The 15,044-nt window shown below is 40.3% G+C and overlaps 1 protein-coding gene across 8 annotated transcripts in view; it reads left to right on the forward strand.

Moving 5' to 3' along the window:
• Positions 1-15,044, forward strand: part of KDM4C (lysine demethylase 4C) — a 383,363-nt gene that overhangs the window by 40,629 nt on the left and 327,690 nt on the right. For all 8 annotated transcript variants that reach the window (XM_061629553.1, XM_061629561.1, XM_061629570.1 and 5 more), the window contains exons 7-8: positions 1,970-2,019; positions 10,947-11,050. In XM_061629553.1, coding sequence (XP_061485537.1) covers positions 1,970-2,019; positions 10,947-11,050 — 154 coding nt within the window. The remainder of the gene's footprint in view (positions 1-1,969; positions 2,020-10,946; positions 11,051-15,044) is intronic.

Genomic DNA, 15,044 nt, shown 5'->3' on the forward strand with positions numbered 1-15,044 from the left:
CAAGAGAGCCCTACAAATAAAATAGTAAAAGTTATTGTGATGCCATTTGACCCTACCTGTCAATGAAGGGTTAAACCAAACTACACAGAGATAACTTTTGATAAAGGGGAAGGGGAGGGCAAACCCTCTCTTTGAAGCAGTAAGAGTCAGCATATCAGTCCTAATAGTGAACTCAGTTACGTAGAACCAACAGAATTGTAGCCAAAACAGGAACCACTGAGAAACGAAAAGGAGGTTTTGGCATGCTTGGGGAAACCCGAAGTTTTCAGAAGTACACCAGATATTTAGGTTAAAACCTCCCTAAGAATGTCCCCCCCAAAACAGCCCAATAGGAATGACCAGTAGCCACAGAATAATGTCTGTTGGGGAGGAGACCAGGGGTGGGGGTATCCTGGAAGAGGACATGGCTGGTTAGCTCGAACATGCTTGTTGCAGGTCCCATGGTTTGCTCTAAATTGTAAGACATGTAGATCCTCTTAAAGTTGCATGTTTTAAAAACACTGAAGGTATTTAGCACATCTAAGGGCCTGATGTTTTGCTTATTATTTACCATTATAGTGCTCAACTTATCCAGGCACCTTGCCTTTCAACAGTACTAAATAGTTTCCATGAAACTTGCATTCAATTAACATTTTCTCTGGAGAAAACAGAATAGATATGATATGCACCATTGTTTTTTCTGTTAGGTATTATTAATATTTTTACATGTGGAAAAAATAGGACATACTTGGATACAGACTTTAAAAAATATTTCTGTTCTATGTCAAAATGTGGCTTGCAAATGCAGTAGAAACTTTCATGATCTATGGGATTGAGAGCACAAACCAGCGCATGTATTCTTGGAAGTAAGTCCACTATATTCAGTAGAGCTTACTTCTAGGTGAGAATGCATAGAATTGCAGTATAATTATTACTTATCTCCCCTTGATTGTATAGTTACAGATTATTGTCCTTTATAAATGGTGCCTTCAGAACCAGAACTGCAGTCAAGATTTTATTTACAGTATTAGATTTATATCCTGCCCTTTCTCTCTCATTTTTTAAATGTGTAAGTGATACTGAACTAGCTTACTTAAATTCATTCGCCTATTGTTTCCTAGACAATATACATTTAGCCTTTCTCCCATTACTTATAAGCATCCTTCAAACTTGATTTTGAAAGTCAAGATTAAATCATTTTCCTAGTACCCCTACCACATCAGAGTATTGGCTTCTTGATGTCAACTGGAACAGATACGCAAGTTCATCTTGCCTTTCTAGCTGCTGTACCAACTTTCCATGCTGACTCACTTTTCTTCTCAGTGATGCATGGGTGCTTTTAATATATGGTAGCAGCACCTCACTTTCAGATATTAATGTTTATTTAAATGGGCTCACTTTCAAGTTCGGCAAACATGATGCCAGCTGTAGCAGAGAAAAAAAATAAAAGGGCTTTGTAAAACTTTGTTGGAATAATTCACAGAATTACACATATACAACATATAACAATGACATCCCAAAAGGCTAAATTATCTGCACAAATATTTTATATTCATCTTAAGTGTCTATGGACACACATACAGAAATATTTCTGAGACTTAATTCTTCAGCTGCAAAGTTATATATTGGCACTGTCATTATGAAACACCCCTAAGCTAGCCCTACAGGTCCTTCTTAGTTTTATTCCACCATCTTGTTGAAACCTCTTTGATTTTTTAGGCAATCTCTTTGTAGAGGCTGATTATATTTTACCCACCCCATTATTCTGCAGACTGCTTTTGTTATATTGCTTTTCTGGTTAGATTTAATTGATATTCAAATTGTTTTACTTTAAAAAAAAAAACTTGCTGTTTGCCACTTTGAATTTTAATTTGGAAAGATAAGTACTTTTAAAAAAATTATAAAATTAACATTTTGTGTGCTGTATTAGTGTGCAGATTTTTCTTGTGGGTATAAACTCGTCTATATTTTCTTTTTATGTAAATTTCAGGTATGCTATCCCACCAGAACATGGAAAGCGACTTGAACGACTAGCTCAAGGTAAGACTTTTCAAAAAAAATGCTATCAAACACATTCAGTTCAAAGATCCCTTATTTTTTAAGGGAAAAAAAATCTAACTGTTGTGGTTGACATTTGAATTGCTTTTTAAAATAATGTTGTCTTTGAAGAAGTATTAGGTTTATATCCTCATTTTTGTAGTACATTGTCATTTCTGTTTATATTCAGATTTAATAACAAGTTTAGGAGCATTTTAAAACTGGATATATATACTGCTTCTGGATTCTTCTTGTATGCGTATTATGCTTGCAAGTAAAATAAGCAGCTGGAATCCTTCCAAGATTGCAGTTTTAGGGGGAAACTACACATTATGCTGTGGCATTTCATAACAAAGCTCCAATAACCCCTTCCCTGTTTCAAAGCACTCTAGGAAGGGAATAGGTTTGGAGAAGGGATGGGAGAAGGAAGTTTGTAACTCTTCCTCTACTAGTAATGCCCTCCAGAAACTACCCCTCCCTTCTGGTCAGTCCTGAATGGAAATGGTAATATGAAAAGTAGTTCTTATAGCAGGAATATACAGCAGAAATATCTCAATGCAGTATATGTGTTTTCTGAAAGGTAAGCAGTAAATATGGTTATTGTTTGCATACAGCCCCTTCTCAAAAAACTAGCAAGACTCTTCATATGGAGGAAAGGTAAGAACATCACATTAATTAAATACAGTCCAGAACATCAAGGTGCTCTCATGCATACATGTGCACCCCGCTCAGACAAATATACATCACTACATCAGCACATTAGTACATATTTTGCAGTGGTATAGTTATAAAGGAGAGGAGCTCTGATGGCTAGATGGCCAGTCTAGAAGTTTAGGATGCTGATGATGGAATAGAGCTGTGTCATGAGACCCATCATACTACTCCTGGTGGGTGCAGAGTTCTTGTTGCCCATCTTGCCCCAAAAATGCTGTCTTCTGCCCAGGGTTTTGTACTCTTTCCCCCAGCTGTTGGGATCAGTTCCTCAGGCCTCCTTCTTTCACACTATTATCTTGGCCACAGGTTCTCAACATGGGTTCCTACTGGAAGAAAGGGTGGGATATTAAAATAAATAAATAAAATAAACATTTGTTCAGAAAGACATTAATCTTGTAACAGGCCCCATATGCACTGTACATTTAGAACATTATTATACCACTTAAACCATCATGGCTTCCCCTAAAGAATCCTGTGAAATATAGTTTGTTCAGGGTGCTGAGAGTTGTTCAGGGTGCTGAGAGTTGTTCAGGGTGCTGAGAGTTGTTCAGGGTGCTGAGAGTTGTTCAGGGTGCTGAGAGTTGTTCAGGGTGCTGAGAGTTGTTCAGGGTGCTGAGAGTTGTTCAGGGTGCTGAGAGATACAATTCCCAGAGTGGTTTACCAATCAACCCCTCTTTCCAGGGAACTCTGAGAAATGTAGCTCTGTGAGCAGCATAGGGGTCTCCTAACAACTCTCTGCATGCTTAACAAACTACAGGTCCCAGGATTCTTTGGGGGAAGCCATGACTGTTTTAAGTGGTTTGATAGTGCTTTAAATATCTAGTGCAGATGGGAACACTGGTGATTGGAATGTGCTGATCTTGGAGTGTTCTTCTAGACTGAGGTCCTGGCTGAGCTCTGTTCCATGCAGTTCCAAGGAGATCAGGCATTTTGGACTTTAATGTGCATTGTTGGCCAGTTTGTTTTGCATAGCAAGCTTTGCCTATTCTTTTCTAAGCTAAACACTGATTCCTTACGCTGTTTACAACTGTTATATATACAGTGAGGGCAATAAAAATGGTTTACATTTGAGGACAATATTGCAGAATTGTAAAGGTAGTTCATAAAGAAAAGATATGGAGTTTATTCTTAGAAGCTTTATTGGAAGCATTAAAAAATGGAAATGGACTGTTGAAGTCGATCCCGACTTACTACAACCTATGAATTGGGTCTTCATGGTAAGCAGTATTCAGAGGGGGTTTACCATTGCCCCTCCTAGGCTGAGAGGCAGTGACTGGCCCAAGGTCATCCAATGAGCTTCATGGCTGTGTGGGAATTCGAACCCTAGTCTCCCAGGTAATAGTCCAACACTCTAACCACTACACCACACTGGCTCTCTGAAGCATTAAAGGCCTCTTATAAAGAAAACATACGTGAATACTTGTTAGAACACGCATGAGTACATACATCATAAATCTGTATAACACTATACCATTAAAACATAAATTCTTAGTTCTACAATCTTGAACAATGGGTAACATCTAATTGCAAATGTCAGCAAGTGGATTACACTTCCATTTGTGCAACGGGACTTCCTTTTCCTCCTTTCTTCTCTGTGTGTCTCCCAAATCTGCTCCAGAAGGTTGGAGGACCCTCCAGAGCAGATTTGTGGTGGGATCTTCAGGGTGGAGGAGAGGAAAGGGAACTCTCATTGTATGAATGGAAGTTTGTGCATGCAAAATTGGCTATCACCCAATGAGATGAACACTAATTTTAAGAACTGTAGGGGTACACTTGTCGCTCCATTATGATTATTGTGACTTTGGTTTAGAAAGCCGTTGTTATACATGAACAATGAATATTTTTCTTGTACAGAAAAGTCGTCCCCTAAGCTATTGTTAAACTTCCTTTGAGATTTAAAAGTGGCATGCTGAATAGAACACTGGAGTTGCTGTTCCCCCCCACAAAGCTTGCTGTGTGCCATTCTCCATGACCCTATTTGTCATGGAGTGTATTTGTAAAAATGCTGAAATCATCTTAACAGTACTAGTATAACTTGTAATTTTGATATTATTTTTTTTAACTACATGGTGTGTTCCTAAGTTTGAACAATTAACTAGAACATAGAAGGTGGTTTCATTAGTCTATAAATGTTTAAGAAAAAAATCTTAATGTTCTTCCAACTGTACTGTTTGTTTCATCTTTCCTTTATCTTTTTTTTGGCAATTTTTGTTTTGTTGCTAGCAGAATTCGGGAATGAGGTGTATGTGATTTTCATGCTGTAGTTGCTGTCCATAAAGATTACAATGGAAATTCTAAAACAAGCTGTTTTAAAATGATGAAAATGTCACGACAGCCTCACAGCTACAATTTGCATAATCAGCAAAGGTTAATAAACTTGCAGAGTGAATAGATTTCAGGCTTAATTACATATTTATATTAAAAGTGTTGTGCAGAATTGCAGCATCTAAAAAAAGCTGTGAGATGCAGGAAGGTTGGTCCTGCTTACCAGATGCCTGCTGAATTAATTGAATTTTCCTAAATAATTAAAATGCTAAAATAATGCAGTAAATGTGGTGAAGCATTGCAGGTTATCTAGGTCAAGTCAGTACTTGATACATAAAATTAAAGGAAGGCTAGGATTTTTTCCATTATCTTGTCTGCCCATCATAATTATCACATTGCCTTTTATGCATGAATGCTTTCATCTTTGGAATCCTTTGAAAACTTGATTGACTATGGCACCTACAAATATTTTATCTGAAAGACATTAGACTTGCATCTAATAAAGGCAGCAGTTTGATTTTGCCCTTCAGGTACTTTCTCATGTACGTAGTTCTTTCAATTTTACATAGACACAAATGTAATAAAAATCTCAAGTGAGCTGTTATTGCAGTTTTGAAACTAGCTATGTTCCTGTGTAACATTACAGAATTCTTAAAGTGTTTGACAATATTGGCTCAAAAATACAAGGGAAAATGGAAGGATGAGCAGCAAATTATGTAAATTATAAGTGACAAAGATACTCTGTTGCCATTCATTTATCCTGTAATGCCATTTACACCTTTATAAGAAATCTGTTTAAGATGTCCAGTTATGTTCAACAAAGTTGCAGCTGAAACAGATTTAATATTATATATGGTATGGTATGTAGTCAGCCCCCTCGCTGGATCATCACCTTGTAGTGGGGAGTGGGTGAACATCAAGAACTGGGAAGTCTTGGCCCATGAATATCCCGAATGGAGGTCGGCTATTATCAAAGGTACTGTTGACTGTGAAGAAGCACGAATACAGGGCGAACGGGACAAACAAGCTAAGCGGAAGGCACGTCAAACAAATCCTCATTGCGACCATCTTCCATCTGGAAACCTATGTCCTCACTGTGGGAGGCTGTGTGGATCCAGAATTGGCCTCCACAGTCACTTACGGACCCACTGTTAAAGACCTTATCTTGGAAGACAATCTTACTCGGCCACGGGTGATCGCCAATGAATGAATGATGTAGTCAGCGAATAATAGTTGAGAAATTGTACTCCAATCTGTCAATATGACAATTTGCTTCATACAAGGCACTTGTATTTTATGTTTGAGATAAGGGGCAAGCAACTTCTTTTTTTCTGTTGAGGGACAAATTCCCCATTGTTGTGGGAGGCACATACCAGTGATAGGTAGGACTAGAGCCAATGAAATGATAGATTCACCCACTGCTACGGAGGACTGTGATGTCCTCTGGCAGGGCCATATGATTTTGCTCAGTTGCCAAGAATACAATACCACTCTAGCTGTTGTGGCAGTGTTAAGGTGCTGTCAGCTTAAAATGTAACATGGCCTTTTTATTTCAATGGAAGTTTAACTATTTGCTAATAATCACCATTGTGGTATCTGGCTATGTGCCATTTCTTTGAACACCTGAACTGCCCTGTGAGCTACTTTTTGGAGCTTCAGACCTGGATATCAAAAGCTGCATCAGTTGGTACGCTTTATGCCAGCCCTTGTGCTACTGGCATAAGAATTCTTTGTAAGGTTGGGGTCGTGACTGCAGAATTTTATTGTATATATTAGAAATTATATGGACGTTTTGTAATGTGTCAAGCTATTTTGGAGTACAGCAGTATATTTGCTTCTTGGCTTCAGCTGCCTATGAAGTTACAGAACAATTTTTCAACATCTTCAGGCTGCAGTCTCCATGCTTTGGGGGTATTTGTGTTCAGTTGCTTCCCATTTCTTCCCATTATGTGGATTGAAATGTTCCGACTTTGTTATAGTGGATTGGGACTTTGAACTGACTCATCCAAGGAATGAAATTTCTTATGTGCCAATCCATTTATTCTTTAAATTTATACTGATTTACTCTAAAGAGGGTTCAGTTTGTTCCTAGTGCTAATTTATTTCTGTCTCTTCTATTGCCTCTTTTGGAGGGAATGTTTTATACACTTTAAATGACTGTAATAAGGTATATAGCAGGAGGAATTGAGGCTTCATAAATCATAATGGAGATTTTTATTATGTTGTAATAATTCTGCTGGCATAAGTGAAATATATGGTCTGAGGCCTATGGTTATTTGTCTAAAATGTGTACCAACAGTATCTTCAGCAGTGGAATAACATAAAGCTAAGCATTTGGGGAACTGCTTTTGATTATTTTTTTGAAAGAGGTTCTTTGGATTTGGTGATTCCAAAGATTAAAGAAGTGTGTAGAAAATTAATTAGCTCTGCATTTTAATAAAATTTGACACAATAATTAGTCCTCACAGGCTCCAGAGAATTTGATCAGACTTCATTGTTCTCTCATCACTGATGTGATGACATCTTTCCTGTTATCTCAATTCATCATTTTCTAAGGAATATTTTATTGCTAAGGCTGTGGAGCTGGTTACAAAGGATTATCTAATTCAGATATGCTAAACAATACATCTTTGTTTCTCAGGTTCTGTCAAGCATGAATATGAGTTTTTCCTCACTGTGAATTTAAGGACTCATCATGTCTACAACCACATACCTAGCATTTATATAGCACTTTATAGTGTCCAAAGCACTTTACACATGGTTAACTGCACCCTCCTGATTTGTTTTTCTATATGTGAAGGGGGGAGCCAAGGGGCTGCATGTGACTGCATGAAGCTCATACATATCCTAGCTGATAAGTCAGGATTTGATTTTTGTGCATGGAACCCATGGAGGAGGCAAGATTTGCACTGAGGGCTTTCTCTGCTCTCATTCCTCAGGCCAGTGCAGGTGAACATATGTATCATATATGTATGACATCTCATTGAGGCTCAATAAAAATGGGCTGCCGTCAAGTCGATCCGGACTTATGGCGACCCTATGAATAGGGTTTTCATGGTAAGCAGTATTCAGAGGGGGTTTACCATTGCCTCCCTCTGAGGCTGAGAGGCAGTGACTGGCCCAAGGTCACCCAGTGCGCTTTGTGGCTGTGTGGGAATTCGAACCCTGGTCTCCCAGGTTGTAGTCCAACACTAACCACTACGCCACACTGGCTCTCAAGGCTGAAGCAAAGAACCTGATAAAAATAAAATGTACCTTTTAAATGAAAAGAGCGATTTTCCCCCTCTTATATTTTCAGTCCCCAAACCTTTGTGCAAAATGCAAGTTATATGCCCTTCTGTTGACCAGATCTTTCTCTCATCTGCAAACACATAGAATAAGAATGAAACAAAAAGCAACTGGGGAAAGAGAAGTGTATTGTATAACTATTAAAAGAAAGTCAAGATGTTAGCTGTAGTGTTTCAACTGAAGTTTGAAGAGATGAGACATGGAAAGCAGGAGCAGATCTCTAACATATGAGCCCAGCTTCTGCAATGGCAGCTAACCTTTTGCTTCCTGTTCTTAATAATTGATTCTGAGCAGGATTTAATTAGCTGTTGTCTGCACATGCAACTACTCATGGTTCAGAGAGCCCTTTTTTAATAGGCTCAATGGATTTTTTTTCTTGCACAGAAGGGTAGTCCCCTGAGCCATTTTTAAGCTTTCCTTGAGATTTAAGTGGAGCACTGGAGCTGCTGTGTTACACAACGCAAGCATGTGTGTCATTCTCCATGCCCATATCAGTCTTTGTAAAAATGCTTAAATCATTTTATGTATTTAAATATTTACAAACTATACTTGAATGGGAACTATAACAAGGTGGATGTTGAACATAAAAAATAATACAACAATAATAACATTGGTTAAAGCATCAGTAACATGTCAATAGAAACTAGTTGGGGGGAAAATCAGTTTCCAAAGGCCTACATGAACAGGAAAAAAAATCTCTAAAAGAAAGCAGGAATAACTCCTGATTGATTTCTCTTGGCAAGGAGTTCGACAGGGCAGGGCCTGCCACACTGAAGCCTCAATCCCTGGTAAAGCCCGACCAAACCACAGGGGCATCAGGGACCACCAAAAGCGCTTCATCAGACGATCTCAGTGATGGAAGTGGCGCTTAAGAAATCAGGTGGTCCTTAACAATACTAGTATAATTTGTAATTTTGATATTCTTTAAAAAAACAACAATGAACAGTGTGTTCCTGGGTCTGAATAGTGAGTTAGAACACAGGTTCTAAATATATTAGCAAAAGCCTTAATACTTTTCTCTTCATTACTACCAATCCTACAAGACTGAGGTCTGGGATGAATTTGGTATGCTGGATGATCTGAAATATAGATTATAGGCTACATAGCTGAGATCACTTTAATGTGGAATAATTACCCAATAACACTATTTATCATGTCAAAGCAGTTAATGGGTGATTTCCCCATCCCCTTCTATAGTACCTTTTGTGAATGTGCCTTCTGCCTGCTATTGTTCATCAGGCCATGCCCATGGGCCCACATCTGGGCGGGCCCACCCAGTTATTTATGCACAGGCATGTTCTTATTTTCATCCATGAAATGTTGCAGGGTATGGATTTTGTGCAAGAAATGGTATCGGCTTTTATAATATAACCAATTCAACACATTCATAGACTATTGGCTTTCAAAGCATGTATCTTGTGTGGTGTGTGTGTGTGTTTTCCCTCACCTACCCCCTCTGCTGAGATGATATAGGGCATAATCTTCCAGGGTCATTGTAAATATATATTCTAAACTGATACGCTGGGCTTAATATACAGTGCATTACCTTACTCCAGTGGGTTTCCAATTTAAATTAACTTATGACCAGTCACCACATTTGTTCAGGCCCTGATTACAAATCCATATAGAAGGAGATTTAAATAGACTCTTCCTTCTTCATTGATTTTAATTTAAAATTTAATTTATTTAATGCAGTACAAACCTACAGATTTTTTTAAAACTGTGATGAGTTCATTTAAAGTATATGGCTAAAGGATAGCTTTTACATTCCTGCATTTGAGGATAACATTTTAGTGGTATTGTTTCTTAAAATAGATAGTGCTGTACAAGAGTTTACTGGGCAAATGAAGTCAGGTTTGGTGTATTTTTGTTCACTTTCTTTGTATGAAGCTTTCACAATTAATGGTTTGGGCATGAAATTACAATTGATTCCCTATGCAGCTATGCCAGTCTGCCCAGGAATCAGTGCTGTGGATATAAAAGATTGTCTGGGAGAGCACCCTGCATCTGTCACCTCTCAGCCCTCAGTTTCTTGGATAGTGGTTCCCAATCTACAATTCTCTGCCTCAGGGATCCAGCAGACACAAAACTCTTCAAAGGCCCAGTCCATAGGCAAATGTCCACAGAGGAAGAGTGCTTTATGCCTGAGCCTGCCCTTGAAAGTTTGGGTTCAATTTCCTTTTATAGGAAATCAGTATCCATAGCTCTACTACTTCACCAACTGCCCAGTGCCCCTCATTGTACTGTAAACTACTGACAGAGAAGGCAATGGGTACACCTGGAGGTCATGATGGACTTCAGCTCATTACATTCTTGCTGTTTTTCAGGTAGACAACAGAGTTTGGGCATTCAATAAGCCTGATTTATTATTTAGATGCTTGTAGGGCAGAAATATGTATCACAGGGAACACAGGGTTGCTTCTGAAAATGGAATCCCCATGTTAACTTCTCCCTCTCTCTCCTGTAAAGGGTAGCATCACTTAAGCCATGTCAGGACATCTATATTATGGTTTTCCTTGTTTCGCTGTCCTGCCTTTTTGTCTGTGGAGAGGGTGAAGCAGGGAAACACCTAGCTTGGTGGCATAATTTTCAACTCTTGACTGTGGTAGAATTGGACTATATATTGTAGATTGATATTGGTCTGTTGATCTTTGTTTTTCTAGGATTCTTCCCAAGCAGCTCTCAAGGATGTGATGCTTTTCTACGCCACAAGATGACATTAATTTCTCCCTCAATATTGAAAAAATACGGAATTCCTTTCAACAAAGTGAGTTTATTTAAGTTTGGCATCTTTATCTGTTGTGTCAAAGTTTGAATAGCTATACATGGAGGTCTAACATCATAATTTATATGGACATAAATTTTAGCTAAGGTGTTCAATTTACGCAAGATAGTTAAATCTCATTACAGAAATCAGCACAGGGAGGCAGCGAGAGGGATGGGGAAAGCAGGGGAGAAAGAAGGGAGAAGTACAGGGGTGTAGTAATGGGGGGGCAAATGATAATTCTGCCCCCTAATGAAATTTTCCTTCAGTCCCCAAATTTCTAACATTGCAGTAACTTAAACTTCCATCGACCATGGTATCCTTCTGGGACGACTCACTGATTTGGGAGTGGGCGGTACTGTGTGGCAATGGTTCCTCTCCTACCTGGCGGGTCGTCTCCAGAGGGTAGTGCTTGGGGAGCATTGCTCGGCACCCTGGGATCTCCAGTTTGGAGTCCCGCAGGGGTCAGTTCTGTCCCCCATGCTTTTTAATATCTATATGAAGCCGCTGGGTGTGGTCATCAGGAGTTTTGGAGTGCGTTGCCATCAGTACGCTGATGACACACAGCTCTACTTCTCCTTTTCATCTTCTTCAGGTGAGGCTGTCGACGTGCTGAACCGATGTTTAGCTGTGACAATGGACTGGATGAGAGCTAACAAACTGAGGCTTAATCCAGACAAGACTGAGATGCTGCTGGTGGGTGGCTCTCCTGACAGGATGGGGGATGTTCGACCTGTTCTGGATGGGGTTGTACTCCCCCTGAAGGAACAGGTTCGTAGCTTGGGAGTTCTTTTAGATCCATCCCTGTCACTCGAGGCTCAGATAGCCTCGGTGGCATGGGGTGCTTTTTACCAACTTCGGTTGGTGGCCCAGCTACGCCCCTATCTAGACAGAGAGAACCTCGCTTCAGTAGTTCATGCGCTGGTAACCTCAAAATTAGATTACTGCAATGCACTCTACGTAGGGCTGCCTATGAAGACGGTTCGGAAATTGCAGCTTGTGCAGAATGCAGCAGCCAGACTGCTAACGGGGACCAGACGGTTCGACCATATAACACCGGTTCTGGCCCGCCTGCACTGGCTGCCTATTTGTTTCCGGGCCCGGTTCAAAGTGCTGGTTTTGACCTACAAAGCCCTATACGGCACAGGACCACAATACCTGTTGGAACGCCTCCCCCGCTACGAACCTGCCCGTACACTACGCTCATCATCAAAGACCCTCCTCTGAGTTCCTACTCATAGGGAAGCTCGGAGGGTGGCAACACGGAAAAGGGCTTTTTCTGTGGTGGCCCCCGAACTGTGGAACGATCTCCCAGAGGAGATACGCCTGGCGCCAATGTTGCTATCTTTTCGGCGCCAGGTTAAAAATTTTCTCTTCACCCAGGCTTTTTAATATGTTTAGTATGCGCTGACATTGTTTAATTTTTAACATTTTAAACTTTTAATGTGTTTTATATTGTCACATGTTATTGTATTTTTGATGTTTCTTGTCTTGTGAACCGCCCAGAGAGCTTCGGCTATGGGGCGGTCTATAAGTTTAATGAAATAATAAATAAATAAATAAATAAATAACTTAACTCGAGCTTTTAGAAATACAGCTTAGGCATCCAAAGAGAGGGGCAGGGCAAAGTTACCAAGGGAATGCAAACAGTGTTGTATTCTGTTAATAATAAGTTTGAGTTTAAAAAGTTTGTCTTGAGCAGGGCCCAGTAGTTGAGGGGAGGAGAGGAAAAAGGGGCAGGAGGGATTAGGCCAAGATTGGGACTGGATGTGATCAATAAAGTTCTCCTCAAGAATCCACAGTATCTTTGCCTTGTGGATAAAAGGGGGTAGATACCAAACACAGCAATATAAGAGTTGAACATATGAATGAAGTGAATGTGAATGGATGGATGGGGAAGGGAGGTTGCAACTGGAGGAAGGCAAGGCGGGGAGGACAGTATTGTGATGCACTGCAGATCATCTCCCCCTTTGCTGCTAATTTAATGATTTTCCCACTAAAATCTACTGTTTTTAGATGCAAATTTTCTTGTGGCAAATTTTCCTATATCATTGCTAGTAGGAAATCTAGTCAGTTTTTATAAATATGTCAATTTCATTCCCACCCTGCTATTATGTATTTCATGAAACTGTCTAGCCAAAATCTAGCCTTTTTTAAAAAAATACTATTTTTGGATATTTTCTTGTATTTTTCATTGTTTGCATTTCTGTTTCTGTGTACAGTCTCTAAAGTGCTACTTGACTATTGTTTCATTTCTGCTGTAAGCTATGGCTAGTTGGCTACCCCTTTGATTGAGAAGATACCAGAGTAATTTGCGCAACAAAACACAATGAGCCTGGGGGAAGATTTGTTCTGAACTAGATTCTCCTCAGCTCCTGTTGGCTTTTCCCCCTCCATCAGTTTTTGATTTAAGGAAATAGGATATGGATGTGATAAAGATAAAGTAATGAGGTGGGTCCCTCTCTAGCAATTTAAAAAACATATTTCTGCAAAAATCAAAGGCTCACGTGCAAGCTTTTTCTTTACTGCACATTACTGAAAGGTAGGCTCTGTTTTGAATTTTAAACCTACAGAAGATCTCCAAATGAATCAAAAACCTGTGAATTGAGATTTGCTTAATCTTTAGTGAGAACCTATACTTTACTTTATATTAACTACATTTATATCTCGTATTTCCTCCAAAGAGCTCAAGGCAGCGTATGTGGTTGTCTTTAGCATGTGTATGGTTTAAGTTTCTGCTTAACTATTACCTTGGCTGTGGCAAACTATTGCCACTGATTTTGCCATCAGGATTGCAGCTCTTGTGAATATTCAAACTATAGCAGGCTCTCAGAATAGGAAGGCCATCTGAATATAAAACAAGTGAAAATGAGGAATTGAGCTTTGATCTTTCTTTAGGTCTGCAAAGGATTAAATTGGCAGCTGCTTCCAAGAGCTCAAATATTTTTGTTCTTTTTCCCTACATGATTTTTTGTTGTCCTGTAGTCATCACTTGAGAAGCTATTGTGCTTGTTGCTTTAATGAGATTAAGGGTAGAAATACACTTACTGTTCCGCTGATTCCAGTATCTCCACCTCTCTGTTCTGAAAATGGGGGCACACAATGCTAGTCAAATCCCATCCCTTTTAACTGTAAAACCTGATGGGAACTGCTTGAGTGCGCTTTTTAAAAATTCAGGTTGAAAGAGATTTTGCAACTGATCAGCAGATCAACCCATTTCCCATCCAGGTGTGGCTAAGGGAAATGCTTTGATCTGGTGAGTAGTATGTTCATACCTGAATTTGGGCTTTATACTGGTGCCAAACAGTAAGGGAACTACAGCTTTCTCACAATAGTATCATGGTATGTCAACAGGGCCAGTGCCAGAGGGCGGCCAGGTTGAGTCCTGGCCAAGGGCCCCTGGGTCACAAGGGCCCCTCCTTAGGGTGGGTGGGTAGTGCTCCTTTCTGCGATCTGTGGCATGGATTGCAGAGAGGGAGCTCCTAGGCATCCCTTGTGCTGCCGCGCAGGCCCGCGACCCTTCCCCCGCATGCTCCACCTACCTCTCCCTTGACGTAAATGCTGGTTGTACTGCAGGCGCAAGCCTGCTGTCAACCAAGATGGCAGCCAAGTTTCCCCTAAGGCACTGATGCCCCTTCCACCATCTTGGTTGATGTGCATGTGTAGCACGCATTAATGCCATCAACCAAGATGGCGGTGAAGACATCAGTCCCCTAGGGAAGCCTTGGTCGCCATCTTGGTTGATGGCAGGCTTGTGCCCGCAGCGCAACTAGCATTTACGTCAAGGGAGAGGTAGGTGGAGCATGCTCGGGGGGTCATGGGCCTGCACCGGCAGTAGGAGGATGCTTGGGAACTCCCTCTCTACAATCTTGCATGAGATGGGGTGTGCGTGTGCGGGGGCCCGGGGTAGGCTGGTGCCAGCCCTGTATGCCAAGAAACCTTTCAGCAAGTTGGATGAAGTTTTAGCTAGGCATAGATTTTGCTCGACTTCTCCATA

This window comes from Rhineura floridana, chromosome 1 (assembly GCF_030035675.1).
Source record: "Rhineura floridana isolate rRhiFlo1 chromosome 1, rRhiFlo1.hap2, whole genome shotgun sequence".
Classification (NCBI taxonomy): Eukaryota; Metazoa; Chordata; class Lepidosauria; order Squamata; family Rhineuridae; genus Rhineura; species Rhineura floridana.